This window comes from Theropithecus gelada, chromosome 1 (genome assembly GCF_003255815.1).
Source record: "Theropithecus gelada isolate Dixy chromosome 1, Tgel_1.0, whole genome shotgun sequence".
NCBI classification, from domain to species: domain Eukaryota; kingdom Metazoa; phylum Chordata; class Mammalia; order Primates; family Cercopithecidae; genus Theropithecus; species Theropithecus gelada.
The window spans coordinates 37,663,932-37,680,887 of NC_037668.1; the positions used below are offsets into that span (position 1 = coordinate 37,663,932).

Below are 16,956 nucleotides of genomic sequence, written 5' to 3' on the forward strand. Positions count from 1 at the left end.
CAATGGCTGCACTGTGCAGCCCTGCAGGTGCTCCTGACACTGAACAACCAGACCCATGAACTGACCGGATATGAAACTGACATGGGAGGAGATCAGGCAGGTGCTGGGGCTGCCTGGCCCAATGCACAGAGCCAGAAGGGCTGTTGTGGGGAGGGTGTTATTGTTTTAGTGGGTGCAGCAATGAGTGGCTTAGCCAGTTGGGCGGATCACTTGTAAATTGTTATTTACAGTTTCTGATCCTTTAAAAGAAGAGCTTCGCGGGAATCAGTCTTCATTCCAGATGTGCAGCACCATGAGGGCCCTGGTGCCTCTGTTGTCCCTGTTCCTGTTGGGTGGCCAGGCCCAGCATGGGTCTGACTGGACCTACTCAGGTAAGCCCCTAGCCCCTGCACGCTCCCTCAGTTACCCTCACACCCTTACAACAGGACAAGCGCCCTTCTTTTTTTTTTTTTAGACAGAGTCTCACTCTGTTGGCCAGGCTTGAGTACAGTAGCGTGATCTCCGCTCACTGCAACCTCCGCCTCCCGGGTTCAAGTGATTCTCCTGCCTCAGCCTCCCCAGTAGCTGGGATTACAGGCACCTGCCATCATGCCTGGCTAATTTTTGTATTTTTAGTAGAGAGAGGGTTCCACCATGTTGCCCAGGCTGGTCTCGAACTCCTGACCTTAGGCGATCTGTCCACCTCCCAAAGTGCTGGGATTATAGGCGTGAGCCAGCACGCCCAGCCAAGACTCCTCCTTTAGGGCATTTCCCAGGATGGCCAGGCAGCCCACCTGCCATCTGTTGGGGATCTGCTCATTGTGGCTTCAGATGTTACCTTTTCAGTGTCTCAGAAGGTATGGAGAACAAGCTGAACTGAAACTTCAAATAAGGAAAAGAAGGAAATAGCTTTCCCCTTCACAAACTCCTGATTTATTTATAGGCTTTTTGCTTTTTTTTTCCACTCACAGTGTTGGCTGGTTCGAAAGCACACTCACTGCTTCTCTTCGTAAAGACATTTGCTTTGTTGGTCTGTGTAAGTGGAAAATAAAGTTCTTAGAAAAGACTCTCGCTAACCTCACGGAAGGTGCTGTGGGGTTTATGAGACCTTCTTTCTTGGAAATTTCATGGTAGGCAGTTTACCTAGAACATCTTGACATAAGAACCCAGTTCCCTTTGGTCTGTGGGCGGCCAAAACCAGACTTTTTTTTTTTTTTTGAGACAGAGTCTTGCTTTGTTGCCCAAGCTGGAGTTCAGTGGTGCCATCTCGGCTCACTGCAACCTCTGCCTCCCGGGTTCAAGCAATTCTCGTGTCTCAGCCTCCCAAGTAGCTGGAATTACGGGCACTCATCACCATGCCTGGGTAACTTTTGTATTTTTAGTAGAGATGGGGTTTTACCACGTTGGCCAGGCTGGTCTCAAACTTCTGACCTCAAGTGATCTGCCCACCTTGGCCTCCCAAAGTGCTGAGATTACAGGTGTGAGCTACCACACCAGGCCCCAAACCAGACTTTTAAAATGTGAAATGTAAAATCCTGGCATTCAGCATGGGTTCTGGTCCACATGTGAGCCAAAGCTAGAAGGCCGTGTCTGTGGGGTTTGTGGACACTAAATGGCCCTTTCCAGGGGCAGTGAGGAGAGCTTCTTCCCGCGTCCCCCTCCTTTCTGTACAGGACCATGGACTGGGGTCCATGAGGAGGCTGGTGGCCACTGGCCGATGCAGGAAGTGAGACAAACATCTGCTTCCTGCAGAGTCCGCCCCAGCTCAGCTGCTCCAGAAGCATTCCTTCAGGATGAATGGGATGATCTGTTAAGTCAAGGGCAACGGAATTAGGGACATCCTGGGAGGTTCAGAAAGTCCAGCCAGCCCTGACCAACCGCTGTGTTCCTGAGCACAGTGATCTTACACATGGCAGCGCCTCAGAAGCCTGGGGCATTCTGCTTCACTTGGCCAAGCAGTGCAGGCAGGTGGCTCAGAGGTGAAGGAAGAGAGAATTCAGACAATGAAGTCCTTGTCCTCCCCAGGCTCTGCCCAGCCTCTGAGACAGTGGGCTTCCTGGAAAGCTACTAGGGACTCTGGGAGAACCTGAGAGTAGTGTAGCTTTTGTAAATGACTTTCAGGGACACCTGAGAGATGTTCCAGTATTGACAGTGGCCTGGGCCAAAGCATCTTGCTCTGAGAAGGGGTTGTGCTAGAGGCCTCTTGCTTGATTACAAACCAAAACGCGCTGAGAGGCCCCAGTACAAACACCTTTTTTTTTTTTTTTTTGAGAGTTTCACTCTTGTTGCCCAGTCTGGAGTGCAAAGGCACGATCTCGGCTCGCTACAACCTCTGCCTCCTGGGTTCAAGCGATTCTCCTGCCTCAGCCTCTCGGGTAGCTGGGATTAAGGGCTTGTGCCACCACGCCCGGCTGATTGTTTTGTATTTTTAGTAGAGAAGGGGTTTCTCCATGTTTGTCAGAGTGGTCTCGAACTTCCGACCTCAGGTGATCCGCCCGCCTCGGCCTCCCAAAGTGCGGGGATTACAGGCGTGAGCCACCGCACCCAGCCACAAACACCTTTCTTAAAACAAGCTGTGTACTCACCACACAGCTACCCCCGCACAGGGAACAGAGGAGAGATTCTCCATGCCACATGGCTGACACCAAGCTCCACAGCTGGTTGGGGGCCAAGTCACCTATGATAATGACTCACCTATGTTACTCTGTCCCCTATGATTATCAATCCTCTCTGAAAAGATCAACTTTCTCCTTATGAGTTCTAAAAAAGTACTCACTCTGGGTTGTCCTGGAACCTGATGCTTCCCTAGTTTCCCTGAATCCATAAGTGTAGACACCTAGATGGTCTTTACCATACTGGGAATCCATAAAAGGGGCTGGAGCAAGAAAATAGTGGTGGGGGGTTCCTGCAGTATGGGGAGGTGGGGGCTGTGTTCCTGTTGGGGGCATGGAAGGACAATGGGGCCCTTGAGAGGAAATGAGGAAGAGGCCTCAGGAACAGCACAGGAACGGCAAGCCAAGGATCCCTCCCTGCATTCATCAGCTGGAAATAAGTCAAAGGAGAGCAAAACGTTCTGTATAAAAGATTCTCAGGCCGGGCGCAGTGGCTCACGCCTGCAATCCCAGCACTTTGGGAGGCCAAGGTGGGTGGATCACCTGAGGTCAGGAGTTAGAGACCAGCCTGGCCAACATGGCAAAACCCCGTCTCTAATAAAAACACAAAAATTAGCCAGGAGTGGTGATGCATGCCTGTAATCTCACCTACTTGGGAGGCTGAGGCAGGAGAAGCTCTTGAATCTGGGAGGCAGAGGTTGCAGTGAGCCAAGATCACACCACTGCACTCCAGTCTGGGTGACAGAGCGAGACCCTGTCTCAAAAAAAAAAAAAAAAAAAAAGACTTTCATTGATTTCAAAACACTGTCTTGCTCCCAGGGCCAGCAGTCGCCACAGGAAAGTTAGAGGTTAGGACCAAAGCCCCTCAAACACCACAGTCCTTGGAGTTGACCTTGTTGTCTTTTCGGCCTCCTTCTGGGGGCCCTGCTTCCGCTCTCTGGAAGGTGCCGCCGTGGGTCCCTGCCCAGCGGGCCCTGGCCTCTGGCCCGGTGAGGTTCCTGCAGAGTGGGCTCAGCCAGGCAGCCCCTTGAACTGTCTCTCTCCTGTCTCAGAAGGAGCACTGGACGAAGCGCACTGGCCACAGCACTACCCCGCCTGTGGGGGCCAGAGACAGTCGCCCATCAACCTGCAGAGGACGAAGGTGCGGTACAACCCCGCCTTGAAGGGGCTCAAGCTGACGGGCTATGAGACCCAGGAGGGCGAGTTCCCCATGGTCAACAACGGCCACACAGGTAAGGGGAAGGGGTGGCGAGGGGCTCCAATCCACGGGCAGCCCCTGGCAGCCTGCAGGGGAAGGCAGGTGACACGTGTCCCTGCCAGGAGTGGCTTACACAGAGACACAGAGCATGGCCTCGGAACTGGAGGCCTCGAACATGAGGGTCGAACATGAGGGCTGAGCGGCCCGGAAACCTGGTGGCTCTTCCAGAGAGGGCAGCATCTGTCTTTCCACTCAGCTCCCTGCTGGTCCCTTCCTGCCATGTTATCCTCTTACTCGAGCTCACCCAACCCACGCAGCAGGCGACAGGCAGGACAGGCCGTGCTGCTGAAGCCACCTTTCCCACGGGGACTCTCTGTCCATCAGCTGGGGTCAGCTTTTCCACAGTTCCTATTTCAGTCTATTCAGCTCAAAGCACCTGACAGGTAGGACCAGGATTTCTCAGAGTTTTAAGAAGGAAGCTCTGGTTTTCTGCTCCCTACAAGAAAGAAGGTGAAGGTCAGACAGAAAAAGCAGGGCCGTGGGGATGCCCCACTTCAGGAATCCAATATGAGAAACTGTAAATTTTTTAAATTTTTTTTTTTGAGACAGAGTGTCACTATCTTGCCCAGGCTGGAGTGCAGTGGCATGACCTCAGCTCACTGTAGCCTCCACCTCCTGGGTTCAAGTGATTTTCCTGCCTCAGCCTCCTGAGTGGCTGGGATTACAGGCATGCACCACCACGCCCAACTAATTTTTTTTTTGTATTTTTAGTAGAGACAGGGCTTTCACCATGTTGGCCAGGCTGGTCTGGAACTCCTGACCTCAAAGTTATCTGCCCACCTCAGCCTCCCAAAGTGCTGGGTTTACAGGCACGAGCCACCACGCCTGGCCTGGAAACTGAAATCTGTGCTTTACTTGTACAGAACATCCTCCTGATTTTCCAAGTTGGCTCGACTCCTCTGAGCCTCATGACTACCCCAGGAGGGGGCATTTTTTAGGCAGGAAGTCTGAGGCCTCAGGAGGTCGAGGGACTCACCCAAGGCTACACAGTGTCTGACGGCCAAGATGGGCTCACACCCCCAGATGTCAGGTTTCTTGGCCACATCCTTCTTAGGTACTGCACTCTCTCACTCCTGCCTGGGTTGAGACAATTCCCTGCCTGCCACACAGCAATACAACAGTCACTGGACTTGGCCAGGCATGGTGGCTCACACCTGCAAACCCAGTACTTTAGGAGGCTGAGGTGGGAGGATCACTTGAGGTCAAAGTTTGAGACGAGCCTGGGCAACTTGGTGAGACTCCATCTCTACAAAAAATCAAAACGTTAGCCAGGAGTGGTGGTGAGTGCCTGTAGTCCCAGCTACTTGGGAGGCTGAGGTGGGAGGATTACTTGAGCCTGGGAGGTTAAGGTTGTGGTGAGCCGAGATCACCACTGTACTTGAACCTGGGCAACAGAGCGAGACCCTGTTTCTTTAAAAAAAAAAAAAAAGGGTCACAGGACTTAGTTTTCTTATCTTGAACCTGGGCAACAGAGTGAGACCCTGTTTCTTTAAATAAATAAATTAAAAAAAGAAAGGTCACAGGACTTAGTTTTCTTATCTTGCACAATCAAGAAAAGAAAACTGGCCTGGTGAGATGGCTCATACCTGTAATCTCAGCACTTTGGGAGCCCGAGGTGGGCAGATCACCTGAGGTCAGGAGTTCGAGACTAGCCTGGCCAACATGGTGAAACGTTGTCTCTACTAAAAATACCAAAATTGGTTGGGCGTGGTGGCGTGTGCCTGTAATCCCAGCTACTCGGAAGGCTGAGGCAGGAGAATTGCTTGAACCCAGGAGACGGAGGTTGCAGTGAGCCAAGATCATGCCATTACACTCCAGCCTGGGCAACAAGAGCAAAATTCCACCTCAGAAAAAAAAAAGAAAAAAGAAAAAAAGAAAGAAAACCAATTGTCCTTTATAGGACTGGTGAAAGTAGCAAATTGGAGAATGAAGCTTTGTCTGTAAAAGGACTCAGGTTTATGTGGCCAAGAGCCCTGAAATACACAAAGAATGAACAAAAGCTTCATTTTCATTATAACATCAAGCTCTTGTTTCCAAAATTACTCTCTGACGCTTCCAGATTGGGAGGCTGAACTCTTCCTCCTCTCCTTGTCCTCTCCTTGTGGAGAAAGGGTGAAGCACAAAGGCCAAAGACAGTGGCTTTGTTCACCCTCCCTGGACAGCGGGCGGGAAGCAATCAGTAATGGAGGGATCTCCATGGGCAGCCCCTGCTGAGTGCGGGGTTCGTGCTGAGGGCCCGGGAGAGGGAAGGCATAAGGAAGAGAAGAGCCCAGCTTCCCAAGGGGCTTGCAGTGGCTCACTCCTCCCAATTTCCAGAGGACCCTGTCCTTTCTTCCTTTGGGGCTGTGCTCAAATTTCTGTGGTCTGGAAGCCTGTTCCTTTGGGGTTCTCACCTCACACGACAGCATGCTGGACATTAGAGTGGACCCAAAGTTCACATTAATTATATATATATTTTTTAAAAATTTTCTTTTGAGACGGTGTCTTGCTCTGTTGCCCCAGCTGGAATGCAGTGGTGCAATCTTGGCTCACTGAAACCTCCACTTCCCAGATTCAAGTGATTCTCCTGCCTCAGCCTCCCCAGTAGCTGGGACTACAGGCGTGTGCCACCATGCCCACCTAATTTTTGTATTTTTAGTAGAGATGGGGTTTTGTCATATTGGCCAGGCTGGTCTCGAACTCCTTGCCTCAAGTGATCCGCCCATCTCAGCCTCCCAAAGTGCTAGAATTATAGGCATGAGCCACCGTGACTGGCCATAATTCTATTTTTTGATGTAAAGGGTTTTTTTCTGAGATGGATCTGTCACCCAGGCTGGAATGCAGTGGCATGATCTTGGCTCACTGCAACCTCTGCCTCCTAGGGTCAAGCAATTCTCATGCCTCAGCCTCCTGAGTAGCTGGGATTACAGGTGTGTGCCACCACTCCCAGCTAATTTTTGTATTTTTTGTAGAGATGGGGTTTCAGTATGTTCGCCAGGCTGGTCTTGAACTCCTGGCCTCAAGTGATCCACCAACCTTGGCCTCTCAAAGTGTTGAGATTACAGGCGTGGGCCACTGCACCTGGCCTGATATAAAGTATTTTGAAAGATTTTTATAATTTAGCTTTTGAAGTTATTTGGCTATTGCCACTGGCTACTTTACAGCAAGCTCCAAGCACATTCAGGAATTCTACTGAAGGGGAAAAAAAAATAACCTACAAACTTTGATTCTAATGAGAGTTTGATGAATACTAAGCTTAACAATAAAGTTGACGTGATGTATTAAAGATTTGTTGATTTTTGGTTTTGCAAGATTCTTTTATTTGAGACGAAATCTTGCCCTATCGCCCAGGCTGGAGTGGGGTGGCACGACCTCGGCTCACTGCAACCTCTGCCTCCCTGGTTCAATTGATTCCCCTGCCTCAGCCTTCCCAGTAGCTGGGATTACAGGCACGTGCCACCACGCCTGGCTGATTTTTGCATTTCTAGTACAGATGGGGTTTCACCATGTTGGCCAGGCTGGTCTCGAACTCCTGACCTCAAGTGATCCACCTCCCAAAGTGCTGGGATTACAGGCATGAGCCATCACGCTTAGTCAGGTTTTGACAGGTTTCTAATCACATGTATCGAGCAATCGTTTCAGTGTCATGAAAACCCTGTGGTCCACCTGTTCATCTCTCCCTTCCTTCCTAAACCCTGGCAATCACTGATCTTTCTATTTGACCTATAGTTTTTCTTTTTCCAAAATGTCACATAGTTGGAATCATACAGCATGTAGCCTTTTCACACTGGCTTCTTTCACTGAGTAATATGCATTTAAGGTTCCTCCATGTCTTTTCATGGCTTGATAGCTCATTTCTTTTTAGTGCTGAATATTCTATTGCCTGGATGAACCACAGTTTATCCATTCCCCTATCCAAAGACATCTGGGTTGCTTCTCAGTTTTGGCAGTTATGAATAAAGCTGTTATAAAACCTGTGTGCAGGCCAGGCATGGTGGCTCATGCCGCTAACCCTAGCACTTTGAGAGGCCAAGGTGGGAGCATCACTTGAGCCCAGGAATTCGAGACCAGCCTGGGCAATGTAGTGAGACCTACAAAAGTAATCAAAAAATTAGCCTGGCATGGTGGCTCAAACATACAGTCCTAGCTACTTAGGAGGTTGAGGTGCGAGGCTCGCTTGAGCCTGGGAGGTCAAGGCTGCAGTGAGCTATGATTGCACCACTGCACTCCAGCCTGGGTGACAGCGCGACCTTCTCTCAATCAATCAATCAGTCAATTCCATGTGCAGGTTTGTGTGCTTTCAATTCATGTGGGTAAATACCAAGAGCTTGCTTGATTGTATAGTAATGTCAGAGGCGTTTGAACCAGACTGACCCATCTTTTACAGGGGGTGGGTAAAAGAAGGCTGAGATTTACTGGACTGCACTCCCAGGAGGTTAAGGCATTCTAAGTCACAGGATGAAAGAGGAGGTTGGCACAAGACACAGGTCATAAATCTTGCTGATAAAACAGGTTGCAATCAAGAAGCCCAACAAATCCTACCAAAATCAAGATGGCCACGAGAGTGACCTCTGGTCGTCCTCACTGCTACACTCCAACTAGCACCATGACAGTTTACAGATGACATGGCAACGTCAGGAAGTTACCCTATATGGTCTAAAAAGGGGAGGCATGAATAATCCACCTCTTGTTTAGCATATAATTAAGACATAACCATAAAAATGGGCAACCAGCTGCCCTTGGGGCTGCTCTGCCTATGGAGCAGCCATTTTTTATTCCACTACTTCCTCTTTTTTTGGAGACAGAATCTTGCTCTGAGGCTGGAGTACAGTGGTGCTATCCTGGCTCCCTGCAACCTCTGCCTCCGGTTCAAGTGATTCTCGTGCCTCAACCTCTCAAGTAGCTGGGATTACAGGCGTGCACCATCATGCCCCCGTTAAGTTTTAGTAGAGACGAGGTTTCGCCATGTTGGCCAGGCTGGTCTTGAACTCCTGACCTCGAGTGATCTACCTGCCTCGGCCTCCCAAAGTGCTGGGATTGCAGGCATGAGCCACCATGCCTAGCCTATTCCTTTACTTTCTTAATAAACTTGCTTTCACTTTATTCGGTAGACTCACCCCAAATTCTTTCTTGTGTGAGATCCAAGAACCCTCTCTTGGGGTCTGGATCGGGACCCCTTTTTGGTACCATATAGACCAAGTTGGAAAGAATGGACGTTGAAATAGTATTAAGTCTTCCTATCTGTGAACATGGAATGTTTCTCCACTTATTTAGTTCTTCCTGATTTATTTCATTAGTTTTATGATTTTCTGTATATAGATTTTGTCCATATTTTTGGGCAATTTTTGTATTTTTAGTAGAGACGAGGTTTCTCCATGTTGGCTAGGCTGGTCTTGAACCCTTGACCTCGGGGGATCTGCCTGCCTTGGCCTCCCAAATTACTAGGATTACAGGCATGAGCTGCTAGGCCTGGCCTCCTCATTTTAAAATTAAATTTAAATTAGATTCAACATTTCAATAAAGAGAAATTCAAATTGAAACACAGGCTGTTGAGACACACAAATTGCTACAAAATTTCTAAAACTAACTCCCAATTGATCTGTTTTGCTGTAGACTAGTAACAGTTGGTGGGCCGGCACTGATCCATTAATACATATTGCCCAGGTGTAGTGGCTCTCCTATAATCCCAGCACTTTGAGAGGCCAAGGCAGGCAGATTGCTTGAGCCCAGGAGTTTGAGACCAGCCTGGGCAACATGGTGAAATTCTGTCTTTACAAATAAACTTAAAAATTAGCTGGACATGGTGGTGTGTGCCTGTAGTCCTATCTACTTGAAGGGCTGAGGCAGGAGGATTGTTTGAGCCTGGGAGGTAGAGGCTGCGGTGAGCTGAGGTCACGCCACTGCACTCCAGCCTGGGTGATAGAGTAAGACCCTGTCTCAACAACAAAAAAATATATATTTAAATTTTCCAAAATATATTTGATAGGCTCCAGAAAAGCTTAAATGCCTGAGGTACTGGGCCTCTAGTGTTCAGTGTTTTCTTAATATATACTGTTTTCTTAATAATTGCTATTGGCTACTTCTTTTATGAAGTTCCTTGAAGATACGGATAATCGTGTATTCATCTTTTTCATCACGGTACTTCCCACAGATCCTGACAGAGCAAATTCAAAATGTTCACTGAATGGTGCATTTGAGCAGAAAAGACCTGAACATAAAAGGATAAGTCCTCAAACAGGCGCCCATGAGTAACACAGAATTCTACACAGGTTTTGATTTTTTAATGCTCTGCGGGGAGGCAGGAGGCTGGTTGTTCCTTTCTCTTTTTCAATTTTATTTATTTATTTTTGAGATGTAGTCTCACTCTGTCGCCCTGGTTGGAGTGCAGTGGCCGTGATCTTGGCTCACTGTAAGCTCTGCCTCCCGGGTTCAAGTGATTCTCCTGCCTCAGCCTCCCGAGTAGCTGGGATTACAGGTTTGCACCACCATGCCCGACTAATTTTTGTATTTTTAGTAGAGACGGGGTTTCTCCATGTTGGCCAGGCTGGACTCGAACTCTAGACCTCAAGTGATCTGCCCTCCTTGACCGCCCAAAGTGCTGGGATTACAGGTGTGAACCACTGTGCCCAGCCTCAACTTCTAGTGAAATAGCTTTTCACTAGAAAAATTTCAAAAGTAGTACAGAGATTTTCCACATGCTCTTTGCCCACTTCCCCTAACACTAATATCTTATAACCATAGTACAATTATTATTATTATTATTATTTTGGAGATGGAGTCTCATTCTGTTGCCCAGGCTGGAGTGCAGTGGCACAATCTTGTCTCACTGCAACCTCTGCCTCCCAGGTTCAAGCAATTCTACTGCCTCAGCCTCCTGAGTAACTGGGATTACAGGCATGCACCACCATGCCTGGCTACTTTTTTTTTTTTTTTTTAGTAGAGACAGGGTTTCTCCATGTTGGTCAGGCTGGTCTCGAACCCCCAACCTCAGGTGATCTGCCCATCTCGGCCTCCCAAAGTGCTGGGATTACAGGTGTGAGCCACCACGCCTGGCCACCATGGTACAATTATTATTGAATTTAAATGATATAACACAGTTAACTCCAGACCTCATTTGAATGACATGACTTTCTCACTCCTATATTTTTCTGGTCCAGGGTCTAACCCAGGATTCCACATTGCACTTCGCTGTCAGGTCTCTTTAAGTCTCTTCCAATCTCAGTCAGTTTCTCAGTCTTTGACTTCCACGACCTTGACAGTTTGCTGATTGTTTCTTGAGCACAGCAAATTCTTGGATTATGTGGCTTTTCTCTTCTGATAAGAAACTGGTTACATTGGGTTCCCATAAAGGGGAGCAGCCTCTTCTGGAAGTTGAGTTGATTTGCAGATCTGGAAGTTTCAGCCAGTTGACTTTTGGGAACAGCCAGTTAACTTTTGGCCTTGCCTTTTCAAAAGCACAGCGATGGCCAGGTGCGGTGGCTCACGCCTATAATTCCAGCACTTTGGGAGGCTGAGGTGGGTGGATCACCTGAGGTCAGGAATTCAAGACCAGCCTGGCCAACATGGTGGAAACCTGTCTACACTAAAAATACAAAAAGTAGCCAGGCATGGTGGCGGGTGCCTGTAATTCCAGCTACTGGGGAGACTGAGGCAGGAGAATCGCTTGAACCCAGGAAGCAGTGAGCTGAAATCTCACCGTTGCACTCCAGCCTGGGCGACAAGAGCAAACTCTGTCAAAAAAAAAAAAAAAAAAAAAGCACAGCAACAGGCTCAGGTTTGTGGCTCTTTTCCAACTGGGCCTGTGTGGGCCTGTCAGTGTAACCAGAAGTAACACATTCTGTCTCCCGGGGGCTGTGTTTTGGGGAAATTGTGAGGACCTCTCTCATTTCTTCTGTGGTGCTGACTGTCCATTTCGGGAGCTCTGCTCGGGTCCTCAGTTCCTCAGCTCCCATCCGCTTTTAGCATTGCTGACCTTGCATGCCTCCTTTTCTTGCAAGCATTGATTTTTGAGGCCAGCCACATCTCAAGCTCTAAATACCAAGCACTTGTTCTGCCAAACGGCCGGTGAAAACCTTTCAGGCCAGATTACTGCGTTACAGCAGATTACGTTATGAATTTAATCATAGCTCCCTGCTCCTTTAGACAATTTGGAAAGGAAGAAGGGGGGCATCTGACGGGTTTTAAATACCTCATATTTGCTGTCTTTTAAGAAAATGTTCTTGTTTACAGCCACCACTGATGACTTTAAATAGGAAGATCTTGCCGGGCATGGTGGCTCATGCCTATAATCCCAGCACTTTGGGGGGCTGAGGAGGTCGGATCATTTGAGGTCAGGAGTTCGAGACCAGCCTGGCCAATATGGTGAAACCCCGTCTCTACTAAAAATACAAAAATTGGCCGGGCGTGGTGGCATATTCCTGTAATCTCAGCTACTGGGAAGCCTGAGGCAGGAGAATCGCTTGAACCCAGGAGGCAGAGGTTGCAGCGAGCCTAGATCATGCCACTGCACTCCAGTCTGGGTGACAGAGTAAGATTCTGTCTCTAAATAAATAAATAAATAAATAAATGGGAAGATCTTGCTCATGAGACACATGCTGCCTGGCCGTTTCCAATGCCAAAGTTCTATCCTCATGGGTATTTTTCTTAGTCACTTTTCTTAGTAACTGAGTCAATTTTTCCATTTTGTGTAGTTCATTCCAAAAGACAGAGATTTCAGCTGGGTGTGGCGGCTCACGCCTGTAATCCCAACACTTTGGGAGGCTGAGGCAGGTGAATCACTTGAGGTCAGGAATTCGAGACCAGCCTAACCAATATAGTGAAACCCCATCTCTACTAAAAATACAAAAAATACACCTCTACTACAGGTGGCGGGCACCTGTAGTCTCAGCTACTTGGGAGGCTGAGGTGGGAGGATCCCTTGAAGCCAGGAGTTGGAGGCTGCAGTGAGTTGCTCCAGTAAGTCATGATCGTGCCACTGCACTCCAGCCTAAGCAGCAGAGTGAGCCTGAAAAAAAAAAAAAAAAGAAAAGAAAACAGTTCTAAGAGGCCCCATTTCCTATTCTTATACCTTCGGCAAATTCCAAAATCGGCCAGAGATAGAGAGTAGAATTCTAGTTTCCATGCCCATTGACCGTATTTCAGGACCTTCCCTTTCCCTGGGGCCAGCAAGCCGGACCTGCCACTATGTGGTCCTGCCTTTGGCCTGTTGGTTCTGAGCGGGAAGGTGTGTACTGGGGAGAGGCACTTGCCCAGTCTGGTTTACTCGGTGCCTGGCCTCCATCCTGACCTCACCCTGTGCCCTGTGTGCAAACGCCTCTTCTCCTTTGGCGACCCTGCTCATGGCATGCTAAGCCAGTCTACGGTATTGACTTGCCCTAGGCTCAGACAGGTGGGAGGTGAGCAGAGAAGCTACCCAGCCTGTAGGCCTGACCCCTCTGTGTTCACCTACCTTTTCTCTCCAGTGCAGATCAGCCTGCCCTCCACCATGCGCATGACAGCAGCCGACGGCACTGTGTACATAGCCCAGCAGATGCACTTTCACTGGGGAGGAGCGTCCTCGAAGATCAGGGGCTCTGAGCACACCGTGGACGGGATCAGACATGTGATCGAGGTACCTGAGGACCCCCACTGTGTACTCCTTCCTTCAAACCCTGTAGTCACTTTCCTTTTTATTTATTTATTTTGAGACAGAGTCTCGCTCTGTTGCCCCGGCTGGAGTGCAGTGGCGCGATCTCAGCTCACTGCAACCTCCACCTTCTGGGTTCAAGCAATTCTCTTGCCTCAGTCCCTTGAGTAAATGGGATTACAGGCACCCACCACCATGCCCGACTAAGTTTTGTATTTTTAGTGGATATGGAGTTTCACCATGTTGGTTAGGCTGGTCTTGAACTCCTGACCTTAGATGATCCACCCGCCTTGGCTTCCCAAAGTGCTGGGATTATAGGCGTGAGCCACAGTGTCGGCCATCACTTTTCTTATTAAAATAGCCAAGGCTGGGTGCACTGGCTCACACCTGTAATTCCAGCACTTTGGGAGGCCAAGGCAGGGGAATTGCTTGAGCCCAAGAGTTCTAGATCAGCCTGGGCAACGTAGCAAGATCCTGTGACTAAAAAAAAAAAAAAAATTAGCCAGAGTGGTGGCGCACACCTATAGTTCCAGCTTATAGGTGTGGAGGAGGTGAGGAGGCTAAGGTGGGAGGATGGCTTGCGGCCAGGAGGTTGAGGCTGCAGTGAGTCCTGATCATGCTGCTGCACTCCAGTCTGAGTAACAAAACAAACAAAAACAGCCAAAAGACTTTGTGCAAAGGTAGCAGTTAAGTTATCCTGAAGTTGAGTTTATTTTTTATTCACTCAGCAACTGTTGATGGATCACCACTGTGTGGCAGGGGTTCAGGCAAGGTCCTGCCCTTACAGGACTCAGGTGGGCAGGACTTCACAGCCCACAGAGTGTGGCAAGCCCTCCTTTGTTTCAGCTGGATTTTTATGTGTTTGATTTTCTTTTTTTGTTTTTTGAGACGGAGTTTTGCTCTTTTGCTCAGGCTGGAGTGAAGTGGTGTGATCTTGGCTCACTGCAACCTCTGTCCCCTGGGTTCGAATGATTCTCCTGCCTCAACCACCCGAGAAGCCGGGATTACAGGCACCTGCCACCATGGCCGGCTAATTTTTGTATTTTTAGTAGAGACGGGGTTTCGCCATGTTGGCCAAGCTGGTCTCAAACTCCTGACCTCAAGTGTTCTACCCGCCTCAGCCTCCCAAAGTGCTGGGATTACAGGCATGAGCCCCTGCGCCTGGACTATGTTAGATTTTCTGAGTTCCCTCTTTTGCCAGAATCCATCCATAGGATGACTACATGTTAACAGTGGTTGCCTGGGACAAGGGGCATGAGCTCACTCTCCCCGCAAAGCCCCCAGACACCCCAGGAGAACCCTATGTCCTCATGTGACCCCTTCAGATTCTGCCAGCTTGTCTGCCTGGAGGGAGGGTGTGGTTGGGAAATGGCCTGAAACTGCCATCTTCCAGAATCCCACTCTTGCTCTTTCCATTCTTTGGGAAGTTTCTGCTCTTGATTCATGGGATTTGCAGCCCAAGTGGAGGGAGATAGAGGTCCAAGTTGCTTGTGTGGAACAGTCTGAGGCCTCAGATGGAGCACCTTCCTTTCTCTTCCTTCTTCCCTGGAAATCTTAAGCATCCAAATTTCTGTGAACTGCCCTTGACGCACCCTACCTTGCTCTTACAGATTCACGTTGTTCACTACAATTCTAAATACAAGAGCTATGAGACAGCCCAAGATGCGCCGGATGGTTTGGCTGTACTGGCAGCCTTCGTTGAGGTAAGCAGAAACTACCCACGTGTGTCTGCAAAATCTAGTTGAACAGTCTTCTTCATTATCACTCTCCATCTTTTCCTGAGCTCACAGTTCTTGGAAACATTGACTGGATGGAAGATCACTGTGCTTCTGTGCTGTCAATCTCCAGACCTTAGTTACCATGGACAAGCTGACTTACAAGAGCTGGAATCCCAGAGGGGTTGCATAGACACAAATTGTTTGAAGGGCAAGGGGAAACCTGCAACCCAATCAGACAAAGGCAACACCTCTGCATTTCCTTTATTTATTTTTTTTTTTTTGAGAAAAAGTTTCACTCTTGTCGCCCAGGTTGGAGTGCAGTGGCACGATCTCAGCTTACTGCAACCTCCGCCTCCCAGGTTTCAAACGATTCTCCTGCCTCAGCCTCTCAAGTAGCTGGGATTACAGGTGCCTGCCACCACGCTTAGCTAATTTTTGTATTTTTAGTAGAGATGAGTTTCACTATATCGGCTAGGCTGGTCATGAACTCCTGACCTCAGGTGATCCGCCCACCTCGGCATCCCAAAGTGCTGGGATTACAAGTGTGAGCTACCACACCCGGTCAACACCTGCATTTCTAAGAAAATCTAGACGGTGGGGCTGGGCGCGGTGGCTTATATCTGTAATCCTAGCACTTTGGGAAGCCAAAGTGGGTGGCTCACTTGAGCTCAGAAGTTCAAGACCAGGCTGACCAACATGGCAAGACCCCATCTCTACTAAAAATACAAAAATTAGCTGGGCATGATGGCGGGCACCTGTAACTCCAGCTACTTGGGAGGCTGAGGCAGGAGAATCACTTGAACCTAGGAGGCGGAGGTTGCAGTGAGCCAAGATCACGTTATTGCATTCCAGCCTGGGCAATAAAGCTAGACTTCGTCTCAAAAAAAAAAAAAAAAAAAAAGCTGGGCACGGTGGCTCACTCCTGTAATCCCAGCACTTTGGGAGGCCGAGGCAGGAGAATAACTCGAACCCGGGAGGTAGAGGTTGCAGTGAGCTGAGACTGCCATTGCACTGCAGCCTGGGCAACGAGAGTGAAACCAAACCCAAAACAGAACAAAAATGCCAGGCATGGTGGCCTATGCCTGTAATCCTGGCACTTTGGGAAGCTGAGGCAGGCGGATCACCTGAGGTCAGGAGTTTGAGACCAGCCTGACCGACATGGAAAAACCCCGTCTCTACTAAAAATGCAAAATTATCAGGGCGTGGTGGCACATGCCTGTAATCCCAGCTACTGCAGGGACTGAGGCATGAGAACCACTCAAACCCAAGAGGCAGAGGCTACAGTGAGCCAAGATAATGCCACTACACTCCAGCCTGGATGACAAAGCGAGACTCCATCTTAAAAACAAAACAAAACAAAACAAAAGTTGGGCATGCAAAGAAATAGGAAAATGTAATCCATATTTACGAGGAAAAAAATAACTCAAATCAATCAACAGAAACTGACCTGAGTGGACCCAGAGCGATTAGGCAGACAGGACTTTAAAACAACTATCGGCCGGGCGCGGTGGCTCAAGCCTGTAATCTCAGCACTTTGGGAGGCCGAGACGGGTGGATCACGAGGTCAGGAGATCGAGACCATCCTGGCTAACACGGTGAAACCCCGTCTCTACTAAAAAATACAAAAAACTAGCCGGGCGAGGTGGCAGGCGCCTGTAGTCCCAGCTACTCGGGAGGCTGAGGCAGGAGAACGGCGTAAACCCGGGAGGTGGAGCTTGCAGTGAGCTGAGATCCGGCCACTGCACTCCAGCCTGGGCGACAGAGCGAGACTCCGTCTCAAAAAAA

General features: G+C 49.1%; 1 protein-coding gene across 2 annotated transcripts in view; it reads left to right on the plus strand.

The window, feature by feature from the left end:
- Window positions 1-275: 275 nt before the first annotated feature.
- Window positions 276-16,956, plus strand: part of CA6 (carbonic anhydrase 6) — a 35,894-nt gene continuing 19,213 nt past the window's right edge. The window contains exons 1-4 of one of the 2 annotated variants that reach the window (XM_025403152.1): window positions 276-371; window positions 3,644-3,823; window positions 13,290-13,438; window positions 15,064-15,156. In XM_025403152.1, coding sequence (XP_025258937.1) covers window positions 281-371; window positions 3,644-3,823; window positions 13,290-13,438; window positions 15,064-15,156 — 513 coding nt within the window. In that variant the 5' untranslated portion in view covers window positions 276-280. The remainder of the gene's footprint in view (window positions 372-3,643; window positions 3,824-13,289; window positions 13,439-15,063; window positions 15,157-16,956) is intronic. The other variant, XM_025403157.1, reaches the window with a different exon arrangement.